General features: G+C 48.0%; 1 protein-coding gene across 1 annotated transcript in view; it reads left to right on the top strand.

The window, feature by feature from the left end:
• CASR (calcium sensing receptor) overlaps positions 1–16,225 on the top strand; it is a 109,335-nt gene extending 93,110 nt beyond the window's left edge. The window contains exons 5-6 of the mRNA XM_026657406.1: positions 222–345; positions 14,781–16,225. Coding sequence (XP_026513191.1) covers positions 222–345; positions 14,781–16,225 — 1,569 coding nt within the window. The remainder of the gene's footprint in view (positions 1–221; positions 346–14,780) is intronic.
• Positions 16,226–18,548: the final 2,323 nt, after the last annotated feature.

Raw genomic sequence — 18,548 nt, 5'->3', positions numbered from 1 at the left:
CACAGAGTAGAGTGTGTATGAGTAGGGTGACCTGATGTCCCGATTTTATAGGGACAGTCCCAATATTTGGGGCTTTGTCTTATATAGGCTCCTATTATCCCCCACCCCCTATCCTGATTTTTCACACTTGCTATCTGGTCACCCTATGTATGAGCCCCTTCCCCATCAAGGTTCTGGATCATGCATTTGCATGTTTAACCAGATTACTCTTTGTCTTGCAGATGCCAGTCTCTAACTGCAGCACGGATTGCCTCCCAGGTACCAGAAAAGGTATCATCGAGGGAGAGCCCACCTGTTGCTTTCAATGCGTGAAATGCTCTGACGGGGAATACAGTGATGAAACAGGTAATACGGAAAAAGCATGTGTGGTTTGCAAAGATTCCTGCGAGCCCCCACCAATGGATTGTATTTGTAAGAGCAATTAATTCCCAGCCCCTGTTCTAGTCTGGTAGAATAATGCTGAGCTGAAGCAACAGAGAACTTGGAAAGTCCTCTGAGAGAATATCACATAGGAAAGATGCATGAAGAATGATTAGTTCCTTTAAGTGAATTTGTGCTAGTGAAAGCTGCCAGATTCACAGACCTGAAGAATGAATCTCTCAATCATCCCCGAAATAGGTACAGCACATGCAGCAGCCTCCCTAGTTCAAATTGCCTCAAGGCACTGCCAATAGACTTCATTGGGACCCTCTCTAAAGGGCAGAGAGGAGTTCAGTTTTCGTGGCTCATTCGTTTCCTAATCTCTGCTAAAAAAACCTGTTCTCAGTCCCCTCAGAGCCATGTCAGTCTTATCCCTTATTGCACAGTTAGGTTTCCTAAGGAAGAGAGATGGGAAAAGTTTTGCTCAAGGGCACACAGGAAGCCCGTCGAAGAGCCACAAACAGTACCCAGGAATCTGACATCAGTATTCCTACTACACCATGGCAATAACTTTTGGTCCCCCAACAACCGATAGGTGAAATGCTCCATAATTCAATTCCAATCTGCATCCACCTTTTTATATGTTTATATATTCCCCATTTTATCAGGAAATAAAGTCCATTCTGTAGCAGAATCCATTGTAATCAGACACCCCCGTATTCACACTGCACAGATGAACATTTCCCTTAATTGAATTGGCTACCACAGTTTCTGCAGGAAATAAAGCAGATTGATATGACCTGGGGGCACAAATCAACTCCTATTGAAGTGAGAGTTTGATTAAACCATACAGTTCCACTCTGGAGGGAAAATGTAATAACAGTTTTAGAGCAAATTGAAAATTTTTGAATTTCCAATGTCTCAGTCAGACTGATGCCTCAGGGTTGGGCACATCCCAGACAATGAAACCAAATTATTGTGTCAGCAAATTTCCAAAACCACGCTACACTCCAAAGTGCAGCCATTTCCTTGCCCTCACCGGCATCGTGCGTCACAGTCCAGGCTGCAGCAGTATTTAAAATGTGCTACCATGTGTGTGAATCACATTCTCAGCATATGAGAAATGAATTACCATTCTTTAATATGGTACCATACATTTCTTGATTCAAATACTATAAGAAATTAAATCAATATGTATGTAAAAGCTTATTTTGAATTAGATAGAAAACAGAGGTCCTGACCTCTGTAAAGATCTGAAGTAAAGATCCCCTGGCACTTTTCTCAAGATTTAAGGAGCGGTTTCTGCTGCCCTGGTAAAATTCCAGCTGGGGTGATTTCATTCTGCCTTTCTAAATTTCTTCCTATTTCAGTTGGATACGTTACTTTTTTTCATTTCCTGTGCTTAAACAGTTTTACAGTGTTGCTATACACGGTTAAACAATTGCCACTCTTCACCCCAGAGGTGGTGTCTGGACCAGGCCATAGGCGATCCATGTGCACCAGTCAGTTACCACGTTGTGGTCAGGAGACAATTGGTAGCATCACAATTGAACAGGGTCAGGAAGTCAGGGTCAGGCACCAAGTTGCAGGTGGGAGGCAAGTGGTGGAGTCAGGGTCAAGCTGGATCAGGATACCAGGAAGCCAAGGTCAGGTACCAGGTTACAGTAGCAAAGTCAGGGATGAACCAGGGTCAGAAGCCGGAGTCTAGGATCCACAGCAAGGCAAGGTCTGGAGCGGAAACAAGCAGATAGTCTGTGTTGTTGCTCAGACAGCTCCTCATGATGGCTTTCTGGTTTATATACCAGCATGAGCCAATCAGTGGGCTGCAGGGAGCCACCACTCAGGCCCTGCTGGGAGGTACTTCCTGTAATGTCTAGCTTCACAGTGTCCTCCAGCAGAAACCCAACTTAAGTTTCCAGTGGTGATGCAGAAGCTTCAGTAGTCCAGAACCCCACAGTTCCAGGTTCTAATCCCCCAGGTTCTTACAGTGGCCCCCTTTAAGGTGGTGCCAGGCCAGGCTAGTCGTGAGGAGTCCTGTGGCATTCCCCAACCAGGTCGTGGATGTGGGAAGTGTCCAAGTGTGCTCCTCGGGGCTGTAGACTTCCCAGTCCACCAGGTGGCCACATGTCCATTGGGAATTGAGGTTGGCATGCACTTTTTACTCATCATGACCCTGCATTTTGACTGGTGGAGGCAGTGGTGGGGTTCAGTCAGGGAAGAGGTTCTCAGTATAGGGCTTCAGAAGGGAAACATGAATGGGCCTCAGTCTGAAACTATGTGGTCTGCAAGTCTATGGAAATGAACCACATTCTATGTCAGGAGATGAGCAGTAGTCTTGGCAGAAGGCAGGTGGTTGCAGGGATGAAGTTGGCCATTTTAGTCAGACGGTAAGGCTGCTGTGCAGCCATCAGACCCTGGGAACTCCACAATGAAGTCTAGGCTGATGGCCAAACAAGGCCTAGTTGGAGTCTCCAGGGGTACTAAGATACTGAGGGCTTCCGTTCAAAACATCTTGGTACATGTACAGCATGTGCAGGAGTCCACAAAAGCTCAGACTTTGGCCAGAATGTGGGACCACCAGAAAAAATGGGCAACCATGCAGGAGATATTTAGGTGGCCAAAGTGACCCACCAATGGAGCGTTGTGGCATGGTCATAGCACCTCCAGTCAGGGGCACCCCAGAAGGACATATATGCACTCACCAAAGTATATTATCCCATCCCTCACAGAACAGTGTCTCTTAGCCCACAATGGCATAGACTGTGTTCTTTGGGCAAGTGGGTCTTCTTTCAAGGCAGAATTGATAAGGGAGACCAGGTCTTGCTGAATTGTGACATTGACAACATTACTAGGCTTGAGGAGGTGGGGGTCTCAGAAGTAAGTTCCTTGTTTTCCTGGTAGAATCTCCCCTTCCGTGATAGAGTGCTGGCTCTCCCATTTTGGTTTCCTAGGCAGTAGGTAATAAACTCTAACTCAGAGAAGAACAAGACCCACTTTAACTGCCTCTGATTCAAAGCTTGGGTCTTGTAGAGGTACTCCGGGTTCTTATGGTCAGTAAAAACCTGTACTGTGTGCCAAGCTCCCTCAAGATGGTGACACCATTCTTCAAATGCAGTTTTGATTGTGATGAGCTCCTTGTCCAGTATTCCATAGTTCATCTCTGCGGGGGTGAGTTTTTGAGAGCAGAATGCACAAGGGTGCAGAACTGACTGGGGTCCAACTCTCTACAAGAGTACTGTCCCGATGGTCATGTTGGACACATCCACTTCCATTATTAACAGGAAAATTGGGTCAGAGTATGCCAGAATCAGGGCTGTGGTGCAGGCGATCTTAAGCCGGTCAAAAGCGAGCTGGGCTTCGGGTGACCAAGTGAACCAAATGGCTTTATGAAGGAGGGAGGTCAGGGGGTTATTTGTTCTGAGAAGTTGACGATGAATCACCTATAAAAATTTGCAAAGTCCAGGAAGCACTGAAGTTCTCAGAGGAGCTGGGGTGCTGTCCAGTTATGCATGGCTTCCATCTTCTACAGGTCCATCTGAGTATCCTCTGGGGAGACTAGGGAACATAAAACTTCAAGGGTGGTCTGGTCAAAGGTGCACTTCTCTAGTTTGGCATAGAAACCATGCCTCCGTAATCTATCCAGGACAGACCAGACAGTGCTGCTCAGGGTTCTCAGAAAACTCCAGTATATCATCGGGATAGGTGATTATATACAGTTCAAGATGTCCCAGAACATATTGTTTACGAACTGTTGAAATGTTGTGAAGGCACTGGTTAAGCCAAACAGCATTACTGAGTATTCAAAGTCCCCATATCAGGTACAAAAAGCAGTCTTCCATTCGTCCCCAGGCCTTATGTGCTCTAGATTGTATGCCCCCCAAAACCTAGGTGAGTCGTCAGGCAGTCCAGCAATTCCAGGATGGGGGGCAGGGGGTACCGGTTACAAATAGTCAGCTGATTCAATGCACGATAATCTATGCAGAGGTGCAGTGATCTGTTCTTTTCTTGCACAAAGAGGACTGGTGCCCCTGCTCAAGAGGTGGATCTCTGAATGAAGCCCTTTACGAGATTTTCCTGGATATACGTGCATAGAATCTCCATTTCTGGTTCAGGCATGGTGTATATCCATCCACAGGGCACCTTTGCCCTGGGTTAGAGGTCTATTGGACAGTTGTAGTCCCTATGTCGGGGTAATGAATCCATGTTTTTCTTTTCCACCACACCCAGGTAGTCTTAGTATCTGTAGGGGAAGCTGAGGTTCTGGTCTGGAGTTACTCCTTTCTGGGTTAGCCCCTGCCATCTGGGATCTCGCTTCCGAGGGTCTTATCTGATCCTGGGGCCCTGGTTGCAGGTCACCTGGGGGGTTGTCGATTTGTTGGAGGCAAACTTTCTGGCAATATTTAGAGGAGAAGCGAATGTTCCTCCACCACCAGGAGATACACAGGCCATGTCGCTACAACCAAAGAATGCCAAGAATTATTGGGAAGAATGGAAAGTGGATCACATCAAAGCATATTATTTCCTGGTGCCCTTCCCCTGTGGCCTCTAAGGAAACGGTCTCTTGGGTCACCAGTCCTGACAGCAGAGGCGACCCATCAACCATTTCTACCAGGTCTCGGGTAGGTTTTGGCCAGAGAGGGATCTGGATGATTTGGGCTACCTTAATGTCCATAAAGTTGACAGTAGCATCTCTCATCACCAGTTGTGGTGGGATCTGCTGCACCTGCCCGAAGACTCACAACCTCAGCAGCAATTAGAAATGCAGGGAGACCCCATGGTTCCTGGGTCAGGTTCTACTTGAGGGGTGAAAGTGGTTCTAGAGCATGGAGCTCTGGTAATGCCCAAGCTGTACCCCCCCACACACCGGACTTGGACTGGTCCATTTTCCAAGCTCTTTCAAGCTGGACAGGAGGCGAGGGCATGTCCTGGCACCCCACAGTACAGAGTTTCAGCTGCCATTGACATTCTTTCTCCTCCGAGGTCAGGCGTCCGCAACCCAGGCAAACCTACATCAGTTCAGGACTCGGGTCTACAGGCTTTGGTGTAGCAGGCAGTTCTTCAAGTGATGTCCCTATGGATGCTCGACTGTAGGTGCGGCAGCAACCCCTGCGCCTGGGTTTGGAGATCTTCATCAGCAGTTCCCATCGGACTGCACATGGGCACCACCCCTCTTTTGCACTGCACGCAGGACATATATATAGCACTGTGTGGTCCAACCACCCCCCAGTTCCTTCTCTAACATCTTTGGTCTGGGACGGAATCTGCTAGCAGAGCCCGCTTCTCCTAGTCCCTTATAGATAGTGCCTTACCTGATAGTGTAATTAGTATTTTCTTCTTCTTTTTCCTTCTATCTAAAAAAAATTGTTTATCTTTACAGTTCTTCTCATAGCTTAGGTTTCTGTTTTCCCCCGCTTCCCACCCTTGCCAACCAGGAAGCCTTTTCCCTTCACTCTTATGCATGGCTTTTCCGGATTTGAGAAGTGTGATTCATGTGGGACCATCTTCTCGATAACAGACGTCCACCTGCAATGTATCCGCTGTCAGGCAGAGGGACACATCCCTCAAAAATGTTCCCATTGCCTCGGCCTGAAACCCAGAGCCAGGAAAGAAAGGGACATTAGATTGAAATTTCTCCTCATGAAGAAATCGCTACATGCAGCAATGAACCTGGGCCCGGACTCTTCCCCTCAGAGGCCCTCATGCTCTGCCAGGTCATCAGCTGACCTGCACTCTCCACACACACTGAAAAGAAAGTCATCCTGTAATCGTGCATTTGACAAGAAACGGGCTTCCTCCTCCTCACACTCTTGAGGCACAGCCTGCCAGAATACCATCCCCAGCTAGGTTGGTGGCTTCAACCTCATCCGACAGGGGACACAGGTCCAGGGCTTGTCCGAGTACCTCTGGTACCGACTCAAAGAAACCGTCTAAAGACCCTATCTGCGCAGACCTTCAGCCCTCGGCACCGTTTCCCAGCTCTGGGGACTGAGGCGGCCCGTGTGCAGGAGCTATGGCACCGACACCATTTCTGGCACCAACAAAGCCATCGGCACCAAGTAAGTCCTCACTTCTTCGACGGAACCTCCCCCCACTTCTACCCTCCTCTCTGGACTCTGGAAATTCCTCCCTCTCTCCGCTGAGAACAGCACCTCCCTTCCCCAGTGAGGAGGAGAAAGTAGAGGACGACGAGGGCTCCATTGTTCCCTCGACTACTGGACAAATTGCACTGGCTTATCCTCACTATATGCAAACTACCTCTGGCCCCCAGTTCTGACAGGGACCACCATGGATGCAGCCACATGTGCCACTCTATGGCACTCTGTACCTCAAAGCAGCACTCTGGAACCCCCATATTCACCCTTGTCATATAATTATGATATATTTTATACAAAGCATGCCATGTAAGATATCATATGAAAGGTCATGATCTGCTGAAACCCACTGTTCTGTCCAAATATGTAGATCGTTAGTGTGTATGAAGTTATGAGATTTTGCTGTATGGCTGTTACTGAAATATGTTGTAAGTTTGAGAGTCTCTACTGCTAGGTGGTGATCAACTCCCAGGAGGGTGTTAAGTGACCATTAATCAGTAGGGGAGTTGTACTGTAAGAAGGCTGTAAGAGGGCTGCACAAGCATCACACAATGGGGATTGCTCAACTCTGACTCAGCAAAGCCCACCAGGACATGTCTGGGCTAGTGTTTTCCAGGCATATGGACTGAGGATATAAAATAGGGGACAGTGGCATCATGCCTTTGCCTTTCTGCTCCCCCACCTACACTGTGAGCAATAAGAACACTGGGAAGACAAAGACTTGAACTGAGGAGACTGGTCCCAGGTTTAAAGGGGAAGCCTGTGTATTAAAAACTTAACATCTAGTAGGGTGAGAGAACTGCTTGATCCAAATACTGCCTAGTCTAATAAGGTTTAAGATTTAGACTGTGAGCTTGCCTTTTATTTTCTTTGGTAATTATCTCTGACCTTTTGTGCTTACCACTCATAATCACTAAAATCTATCTTTCTGTAGTTAATAAATCTGTTTAATATTTTATCTAAAACAGTGTATTTTGGTTGAAATGCTTGGGAAATCTCAACTCAGTTTACAAAGGCTAGTGTGTGTCCTCTCCACATCAAGGGAGGGGTGAAGTGGGTAATAAACTTATACTGGTCAGGCGCCTGATGAGGGCAAGATGGTATATTCCACGGTGCAAGGCTGGGGGCTTGGGAGATTTGCTGGTGCCTTTCTCTGTGTGATTCATGAGTGGCTCAGGGAGGATTCATGCAATTTAGCTGGGTGTGGGGCTCCACATGCTGTTGTACTGAGTGATAACAGCACCCGGAGGGGTTTGCTGCTTTTCACTAGAAAAGTATTGTAAGAGACAGCCCAGGCTAGAGAATTAAGGGGGCACAGTGGTACCCCAGTTCCAGGTTGTTTATTCATAGGTGATCCTATCACACACTTCCACCAAACTGGTCATATTGGGACCCTTGGGATATGTACAGGGCACAATTCGGGAACGCTCCCAGAGAGCAAAGCCAGAGACCTACACTTCTCCCTTCTCCATCAGTCTCTTGCCCTCAGGAAGTCAAACTGCTACGGGTACCCACTGAGGAGGAAAAACAGGAGGAAGGGCAGGAAGAGGAGGCTTTCCCAACTTTAAATTTTTCCTCCTCCTCACCTGACGAGGTGATTATGCCTCCACCCCCTGCATCTGCCGACAACTTCAGGCACTTTCAAGATCTATTCCATAGGATGGCAGATTCCCTATAGATTCCATTGGAGGAAGCCAAAGACCAGCAGCATAAACTGCTGAATATCTTCCACATATACTCTTTCTCAAAGATCACACTACCTATCAGTGAGGCTCTTCTCAACCCCGTCAAAGTTCTGTGGCAGACCGTGGCTTCCATCTCTCCGACCTGCAAACATGCTGACAAAAAATATTATAGTCTGGAGAAGGATCCTGAATTTTTATTTTCGTATCCCATCCTGCTTCTTTGGTGGTCAATGTGGTGCAGGAGAGAAGCCGTCAATACCAATCTCGATATGGTCATCCAGGCAGAGATTGGAAACGCCTGGACCTATTTGGATACAAGACATATTCTTCAGCCGTGCTCCAATTTAGGATTTCAAATTATGAAGTATAATTATCTGAACTACTCCAAATTGGAGGCACTCTGCCATGACTTATCAGTAGAGGACTTACCATTCGAAGGTCAGAAACTATTCTCGGAGCATACAGAAAACTCTCTGCACTCCCTTAAAGACTCCCCAGCTATACTTCATTCTCTCAGGATATACACGCCAGCACCAAAGAGACATTTGGCGAAGTACCAACTTCCCCCGCAATCCCAAATTCAACAATACATCCCTCAACGGCACTACAATACACAAGGCTGTCGACAAAGGACTCTGACTAAAAGTAGATAGCCCACTCCTCAAGGGGCTACCTCTCATGCACCAGCACCAAAATAACAATTTTGAAGGTGTGGTTGAGGTCCCAAGAAGCCTTCCCTTGTTCCAATCATCCCCAGCATTCCTGACAGTCCAACAGTTTGGGGACCGACTAGCTCCATTTTCCCCCATCTTAAAGTCTCAACACCTTGGACAAGTGGATTCTAGAGACAGTCAAGGAAGGATACTCCATCCCCTTCCTATATATCCCACCCCACCACCTCTCCTCACCACCCCTCTTCAGGACCCCTCTCACGGGGAGAAATAAGTCATCTTCTGGTACTGGGAGCCATAGAACAGGTTCCTTCCCAACACATGGGACAGGCCTTCTACTCCTACTATTTTCTGAGTCAGAAGAAGTCCGCTGGTAGGTGTCCCATCCTAGACCTTCAGAATCTAAAAAACAGGGGGACTGGTTCTTGGCCCTCGACTTCCAAGATGCATACTTTCATATTTCCATACATCCTGCCCACAGACAATTCCTCCAGTTAGTCATGGGCACCGACCACTACAAAGTACTGCCCTTTGGACTATTCACTGTGCCTCGGGTGTTCTCCAAGGTCCTCACGGTAGTCACGGCCTACCAAAGGAAACAAGGAATCATCATTTTTCCGTACTTGCACTATTGTCTCCTCAAGGCCCCATCCAAAATCAATGCTCTCCGAGCCGTCTGTGTAACAGTGGACCTGTTCACAAAGCTAGACCTCCTTGTGAACCTAGAAAAGTCCACTCTAACGCCAGTACAACAGCTGGAATTCATCGGTGTATAGTTGGATGCCATACAAGCCAGAGCCATCCTACAACCTCACAGATTCTCACTTTAATGGATCTGATATCCGCCGCACGGGTCTGCTCCCCAGATCTCTGCATGAACGTGCCTCCAGCTTCTAGGCCACATGGCAGCAGCCACGTTTGTGGTCAGGCACGCAAGACTGCACATGCAATGTCTTCAAGCATGGCTCCATACTATATACCTCCCCCACAAGCACAGCATTCACAAACTTTTATCCATGCCGAGGCGAGTCAAGGACTCACTGCTGTGTGGACGCAGCCCAGCTACGTTTGTGTTGGAGTTCCTTTCCTACAACCATCACCAACTATGTTCCTAACCACCAATGCCTCCCTAGTCAGTTGGGGGAGCGCATATACATGAACACACAGTGCAGGGCAGATGGTTGTCCACTGACTCCATCTTACACGTCAACCTCCTAGAACTATGAGCAGTCCGCAATGCCTGCCAACATTTCCTACCTCTTCTCAAACATCATACCATCAGAGAGATGATGGACAATCTTGCCTGCATGTATTACATCAACGGGGCGGGTGAACAGAGGTCCCACTCTTTATGCTTGTAGGCGATCAAACTGTGGAACTGGTGTATCCAGAATTACATCTCCATTTTAGCCACGTACCTTCCAGGGAACCAGAACACTACTGTGGATGCACTGAGCAGGATGTTCTCACACGATCATGAGTGAGAGCTGGATATGCGAGCACTTCAACCCATATTCAACCGATGGGGCTATCCCACCATATATCTCTTTGCCACTCAACACAATGCCCATTGCGCTTAATTCTGTTCCAGGGTGGGACTAGGGCACCAATCGCTGGGGGATGTGTTCCTCAAAACCTGGGATGCACCGCTCCCTTAGGTCTTCCCTCCTTTTTCCCTCTTATTCTGAGCACTTTGCAAAATATAGAAGGACCGAGCTCCTGTCATACTAATAGCTCCAACATGGCCATAATAGGTCTGTTATACTTACCTTCTACGCATGATGGTATGCCGACCGATCTCTCTCCACCTAATACCGTGGCTCCTTTCACAGGACGCATCTCCATCCCAATCCATAGATGCTCCACCTCAAATCCTGGCTCTTCTGTGGTCCCAGGGTCCAGAAATAACCCACTCAGATGCAGTCAAACTTTTGAATAACAGGCGTGAGATGACCAGATGAACATGCATTCACAAATGAACTAGACTTCACTGCTGGAGTGCCTCACACCGGGTTGATGCAGCACACACTCTGTTGCCCCTTATTTTTGCCTACATTCTCCACCTTAAATAGTCAGGATTGGCCAATAGCTCTCTTAGGGTACACTTGGTGGCAATCACTACCCTTCACTCCCCTATTTACATCCACTCTGTCTTCAGACACCCGCTCACAAAGCGCTTCTTGAGGTGTATTCAAAATCTCTATCCCCATATATGATACCCAATCCCAGCCTGTGACCCCAGCCTAGTCCTACGTTCCCTGAAAGCCCCCGTTTGAATCAGTGGCAAGCTGTTCTTACAAACACCTATCAATGAACACAGTCTTTCTTGTCGCCAGTCACCTCTGCTAGACAGGTGGGCAAAATCATGGCCCTCATGGCATATCCACCATACACAGTGTTTTCATCTCAGTCAACCGATACAGCTCCCTTGCTTTTTCCTGAAGCCTCACAGTAATCAACAGGAGGTGGCTCTACACATCCTAGATGGGAGGCGCACAGTAGTCATCTACTTGGATAGGACTAACCCCTTCCAGAAATTGCCATGATTATTCCTCTCCACCACTGAAAGATCCAGAGGCACAGCTACATCTAAACAATGCCTCTCTAAATGGATCTCCCGGTGTATACGTTTATCTTACGAACTCCATGATAGACAAATTCCTTCCTCAGTCAGAACACATTCCACACGTTTGTTATCTACCTCGATTGCCATTCTTAATAATGTCCCCACTGATGACATTTATAAGGCTGCCACATGGGCATCGACAGACATTTTCACCCGGCACTATGCTATTAGGCATGATGCCGCAATGGACACTCTCCTTGGAGATGCTGTCCTCTCCTCAGCAGTACATGTCGCTTCAAAGAAACAGCCTTCCAACAAGGAGCACTACTTTCTAGTCACCTCCAGTGGAGCACCCATAGGGACATCACTCAAAGAAGTTGTTACTCACCCTGTGCAGTAACTGAGGTTCTTTGAGATGTGTGTCCTTATGGGTGCTCTACTACCTGCCCTCCTCCCCTCTGCTTTGGAGCCAAAAACAAACTCTGTGGCAGAGAAGGAACTGGGGGCGATCGGACTGCACAGCACTATATATACATCCTGCACACAGCAGGAGAGAGGGAAAGGGCACATGTGCGGTCCAATGGGCACTGCTGGTTGCAGATCTCTGATCCCAGGTACAGGGCGTGCTGTCACACCTACAGCGTAGCACCCATAGGGACACACATCTCGAAGAACCTCAGTTACTGCACAGGGCGAGTAACCCTCTTGCATGGGGGCATTAGGCTCCCCTGCTTTCTTCCCTCCCCTATGCAACTGAGAGTCAATGCACAGGGCAATATCAAGAAAGACCTCTAGGCAAGTGGGGCTTTCTATGCAAGCTAGCTCATCTTTTACATCCTCACTGAGTCTCCACCAGAATTGGTATAGTTGGGCTGCTCCATTCCATTTGACATCAGCAGCAAGCCGTTGGAAATGTGCAGCATAGGAGATGACCAGCCCTTTCCCTTGGTTAAGCTTCTAGAGGGCAGCCTCCGTGGAGCAGATCCAATGTGGGTCCTCAAAAAAGGTCGAGAAGGCTTTCTGGAAGGCATCACAGTTTGAGAGCACTAGGCTGTTCTGCTCCAATGGGGACGTCCAAGCGAGCATTTTGCTGGTAAGAAGGCTGACTATTAGCCGCACCTTTGTTTGGTCTGTGGGGTATGTACTGGGACAGAGCAGGAGGAGCAGCCTGCATTGGTTCAGCAACCCCCAGAATTTCCGGCAGTCCCCACCAAGCCATTCGGGCAGTGGCACTGTGGGAGCCGATTGAGGTCCATAGTGTAGCTGCTTCTCCCTGTGAGTGTGCTAGCTGGTCACATAGGCTCTGTGCTTCGGCAGTGAGATACCTCACTTGGGCCTGTAGCATGAGGTTCTCTGCCTGCAGGCAGATGACTTGGTCCTGCAAGTCCCAGGCCCTCAGGGGGCCACGGTCAGAGGGCAGCCTGCCCCTTCCATCATCTGTGGAGTGGTTGGATGGAGTGGGGAACCAAAGGGGTCTGAGCTGTGCTGTGGGTGGCCTGTGTGCACTGTTCAGTTACCAAGTTGCAGTCGAGATGAGAAGTGGAGTCGGGCTCAAGCCGGGTCAGGATACCAAGAAGTCAGGGTCAGGCACCAGGTTACAGACAACTGGCAAGTAGCGGAGTTGGAAATGAACCAGGGTCAGAAGCCAGAGTCTACGATCCACAGCAAGGCAACGTCTGGAGCGGAAGCAAGTAGGCTGTTTGTGTCATTTCTCAGACAGCAACCCATGATGGCTTCTTGGTTTATATACCAGCAAGAGCCAATCAGAGGGATGCAGGGGGCTGCCACTCAGGTCCTGCTGGGAGGTACTTCCTGCAGTGTCTAGCTAGGGTTCTCCAGCAGAAACCCTACCTAAGCTTCCAATGGTGATGCGGAAGTGTCAGCAGCCCAGAAACCCCATGGTCCCAGGTTCTGATAGGTGGCTGCATTTCAATGGTGTGTGAAGTAGTGTACAGTTTGCAAAGGCCAGTGAGATGAAAAGGCTATAAAATAGTATATAATAATTACTATGCTTTTGACTGAATTAATGTTAATGAAATACCTAAATTACACGTTCTGTTCTATAGTAACAGTGGTCTTTTTTCTCTGTTCACATTTTCTCACATGAACAATTTACAAAAGACCAACTAAACATTAGGAGAGAGATATCATAGAGGAGCATTTGTTAACAGATTCTGAAGAACCCTGGTTTATTTAATTTATTTATTTATTGTTTTTCAGTATTTTAATGGCTATTGTTATTTTTAAGCAGATTTAAAGAATAACCTTCAACAATGACCATGGAAGAGTCCTTTGGGCATGCCATGGCCCATGATGTCACCTCTTTTCCAAAAAGAGTTCAGAATATTCTGCCCTCATTAGCGGAGCATTATTGGCTGCATTATTAATATCAGTCAAATGCCTCATTCCAGTTTAAGAGCCATGTTCTGTGGCTGTAATCGGTACTCAGATAGAAAGCTCTGAAAACAAAAGGGTGTGGGACAGCTGATAGAGTTATTTGCAAATCAGTACTCAGAATGCTTTGTCAGCTCACAGCACAGTGGTGCGGATGGCTGAGGTGTAGGTTCTAAACTTATAATGAAATCCCACCACAGGTCATCCACAGAGATCTTCAGCACCAAAACCACAAGCCCCATTTGAGTGAAATGCCAGCCATTAGAGGGAGATATAATCACACACCTACATTCCATGTGTTTTACACAGGCACATACTGAAAGGCCTGGACGCACCTGGTGGACATCCAAATTTCTCTTCTGTATGTTTTTGTGGGATGTTGTGTTGTGCATGATTAGAACAACATAAAGACGACATCAGCTAGTCAGGGTTCCCTTTCCCTGCCATTCTCAAGTGAGGGCTTTAAGATATGGGGGAATCAAGGGCACTGATGGTCTGCTTAAAACGAACAGTTTAAATGCATTCAAGATTTACCTCCCTAGGATGAGAGGTGGGATCCCAGTGCAGCTAAAGAAGCTAGCATATTCTTTTGATTTTCATCATTTGTTATCAAGTCAGCCAGAAGGACTCAGATACCACCATGATGATGGAGGAAGTAGGTATGTGAGATAAGATAGGAGCAGTATAGTGTGCACTGTCTACCAGCTAGTACTTAAACATTCTAAAATTCTCCCAAGAAATTGGTCTGAAAAGCCAGAGTGCAGCCCCAAAACTTTATCGTGTGGCTCATAAATGGCCTTCATCTTTAATATAGACCTATGGCTCCTGAGAGGCTACAGGTCCCATCATGCAATGTTCCTTCTTGATTCAGAGCATTATATGCCAGAACCTGTAATCTCTTATAGGAAGCACTTCTGTATTTAAGATGAAGGGAGCTATACATTGCCCCATTTTATTTTGGGTGGCCCTCTAGTCTAACAAACTTGTTCATCCAGTGTTATTTATTTTGCAGATGCGAGTACTTGTAAGAAGTGCACCAAGGATTTCTGGTCCAACGAAAACCACACATCCTGCATCCCCAAGCAGATAGAGTTCCTGTCCTGGACAGAGCCCTTTGGAATAGCTCTTACTCTCTTTGCTGTGCTGGGAATTTTCCTGACCTCTTTTGTTCTGGGGGTCTTCACCAAATTCCGCAATACACCCATTGTCAAGGCCACAAACCGCGAGTTGTCCTACCTCCTCCTGTTCTCCCTGCTGTGCTGTTTCTCCAGCTCACTATTCTTCATTGGCCAGCCTCAGGATTGGACTTGCCGTTTGCGGCAGCCAGCCTTTGGTATCAGCTTTGTCCTCTGCATCTCCTGCATCCTGGTAAAGACCAATCGCGTCCTGCTGGTTTTTGAAGCCAAGATCCCTACAAGCCTCCATCGCAAATGGTGGGGCCTCAACCTGCAGTTCCTTCTGGTCTTCTTGTGTACTTTTGTGCAGATCATCATCTGTGTGATCTGGCTCTACACAGCTCCCCCTTCCAGCTACCGGAACCATGAGTTGGAGGATGAGATCATCTTCCTCACCTGCCATGAGGGCTCCCTGATGGCTCTGGGCTTCCTGATTGGTTACACCTGCCTCCTGGCTGCCATCTGCTTCTTCTTCGCTTTCAAATCTCGGAAGCTGCCAGAGAACTTCAACGAGGCCAAGTTCATCACCTTCAGCATGCTGATCTTCTTCATTGTCTGGATCTCCTTCATACCTGCCTATGCCAGTACCTATGGCAAGTTTGTCTCAGCAGTGGAGGTGATTGCCATCCTGGCTGCCAGCTTTGGGCAGTTGGCCTGCATCTTCTTCAACAAAGTCTACATCATCCTCTTTAAGCCTTCCCGCAACACCATCGAGGAAGTGCGCTGCAGTACAGCTGCACATGCCTTCAAAGTAGCAGCCAGGGCCACACTGAGACGTAGCAACGTGTCACGCAAGAGGTCTAACAGTTTAGGTGGTTCCACGGGCTCTACCCCATCATCCTCCATGAGTAGCAAGAGCAACCATGAAGACCCCTGTCCTCTGCCTACCTCCACAGAGCGGCAGCAGCAGAAGCGTGGATGCAAGCAAAAAGTCAGCTTTGGCAGTGGGACTGTCACCCTGTCATTGAGCTTTGAGGAGCCCCAGAAGAACTCTGTGGCCAACAAGAATGCCAAGCACAGGAACTCCCTAGAAGTCCAAAACAGTGATGACAGCCTGATGCGGCACAAGGCCCTGCTTCCCCTACAGAACAGCGAACCCCTAGGTGTAGAGCCTGGCTTCCAGGCACCTTCAAGACAAGAGTCAAGCTTACAGGAGTCAGGAGTGGGAGAAACCAAACAAGAGGTGCAAATCCCAGAAGAGCCTCCTCTGCCATCAGCAAATTCCCAGAATTTTATAGGTAGTGGAGGTGGCTCCATCATAGAGAACACAATACATTTTTAACAAACAAAAATGATAAAATCTCCAGAGAAACCAGCTCACCTGCTTTCTTCTTTGGGAAAGACACCAAAGACACATCTGAGATGTAGCCACCACACCTTATTGTTAGTACAAGCAAAGAGACCCTCACCTCCAAAGGACACACAGGAGGATAGACTATCAGAAGGCTACATCTAGGGACCCTTGTACTGACATTGTGTTTGTTTTAAAGAAATCAGGATCAGGACATCTTGAAAGGACAAGTGAAAATTTTCTCCAGATGGGTTTTAGTAAAACTGTGCCTACTGCCTTGCCATTGTCGATCTTGCCTGCCAGACTGCAGCTCAGCTGGCTGTAGGCATTTAGGCAATTTCATTTTACTCTGCTTTTACACTGATGTATAATACCCCTCTTCCCCATTGTGTATAATAGTCCCTCTGTATCCTACATGTGAAATCTCTAACCATGTTAGACCAAGGAAAGGACTCAGCTTTACTAAAACAGGACTTGCAGTTTGACCTGGGGAAAGGGGTCCTTTAAAAATAAAACAAATAAATACATAAATATTCTGAATGCTTTGTACAGCCAACAGTCTGAACATGTAAAATATTTAATATGACAGACAGTGCTCCCTGCTATTTATATAAGATGTTCCAACCCCTGCTTCCTGTTGCAGCCAGTGTGAGCAGTAGTGAATGCTGGACAATATTCTTCATAGACATCAGTGCATTAGATCGAGTTACTAGTGGCCTGTTGGTTTGTTCCCATTGACATGTTGTCACCCCCAGGCTGCCTATTTTGGTGGAGAGGGAGGACAGTTTGCCATAAGGGAGAATGTTGAGAGAGCTCAATGAGATGTATCAATGAGTGATTATGTTCCTAGTAGTTATATGGTTAATGAAGTGTCCTTGCTATAATGTCCCGTATGACATACATGGCTAACATTCACATCACAGCCTATGTTGTGTTTTGCTGTATTAATTTCTCTCTCTCTCTCTCTCTCTCTCACACACACACACACACACACACACACACGTCAAGATGTGGAAACTGTCCCCAAGAAGTGGGTATGTTTGGGTGTAGCCAAAGGAAAGATGAGTATTAGAGAGGCACACATAGACAGGTGGCTGGGTGCAGTATGGGGAAATGCATACGAGCAGCCAGATGTTTTTGGTTTTGTGTCATGCACAGAGGTAAGGGTCAACTGAATATTTTGGAGCAGCTAGGCTTGGGGGTGGGGGGGAAGGGGTTATAGAGTAGGTGAGCCAGAGCAAGCGTTTCAATCCTGGTCCATCTTGAAGGGGTATATGGTACAGGACACATCTTTATCTGAACGAGAAGCTTTAAGGGTTGAGAGGGGAGCAGAAGACATCTTTAAAGACACTCTCTTCAGTGGCCTTCTCAAGGTTGACCCCAGTGCCTCCAATTTTTGATAAGATGTGCCCACTCCTCTCTCACCCACTTTGAGGATGTTTTAAATCAGGGGTTGGCAACCTTTCAGAAGTGGTGTACCGAGTCTTCATTTATTCACTCTAATTTAAGGTTTCATGTGCCAGTAATACATTTTAACATTTTTAGAAGGTCTCTTTCTCTAACTCTATAATATATAACTAAACTATTGTTGAATGTAAAGTAAATAAGGTTTTTAAAATATTTAAGAAGCTTCATTTAAAATTAAATTAAAATGCAGAGCCTCCCGGACCAATGGCTAGGACCTGGGCAGTGTGAGTGCCCCCCGCAGCTCCCATTGGCTGCGAACGGGGAACCGCAGCCAATGGGAGCTTTGGGGGAGGTACCTGGAGGAACAAGAGCAGCACATGGCACCGTTCCCTCCCTCGGGACTCCGACTGCTTCCTGGAGCGGAGCAGAGTGGAGTGGGGCCAGGGCCAGGGCAGGCAGGGAGCCTGCCCTGGCCACGGTGCGCGGTGCTGCCACCCCAGAGCCGCTCTAGGTAAGCGGCACCAGGCCAGAGCCCTCACCCCAACCCCCTGTCCAGAGCCCCCTGCCACATCCCACACCCTCCTGCACCCCAACTCCCTGCCCTGAGCCCCCTGCCGCACCCTGCACACCCCCTGCACCTCAACTCCCTGCACCCCACACCCAAATTCCCTACCCTGAGCCCCCTGCCGTACCCTGCACACCTCCTGCACCTCAACTCCCTGCCCTGAGCCCCCATCACACTCCGCACCCCTCCTGCACCCCAACCCCCTGTCCGGAGCCCCCTGCCACACCCTGCACCCCAACCCCCTGCTGCACCCCTCCTGCACCCCACACCTCAACTCCCTGCCCTAAGCCCCCTACTGCACCCTGCACACCTCCTGCACCTCAACTCCCTGCACCCCACACC

This window comes from Terrapene carolina, unplaced genomic scaffold (genome assembly GCF_002925995.2).
Source record: "Terrapene carolina triunguis isolate 2854851 unplaced genomic scaffold, T_m_triunguis-2.0 Scaffold242, whole genome shotgun sequence".
NCBI classification, from domain to species: Eukaryota; Metazoa; Chordata; order Testudines; family Emydidae; genus Terrapene; species Terrapene triunguis.
This window is presented reverse-complemented; position numbering and strand designations above follow the sequence as displayed.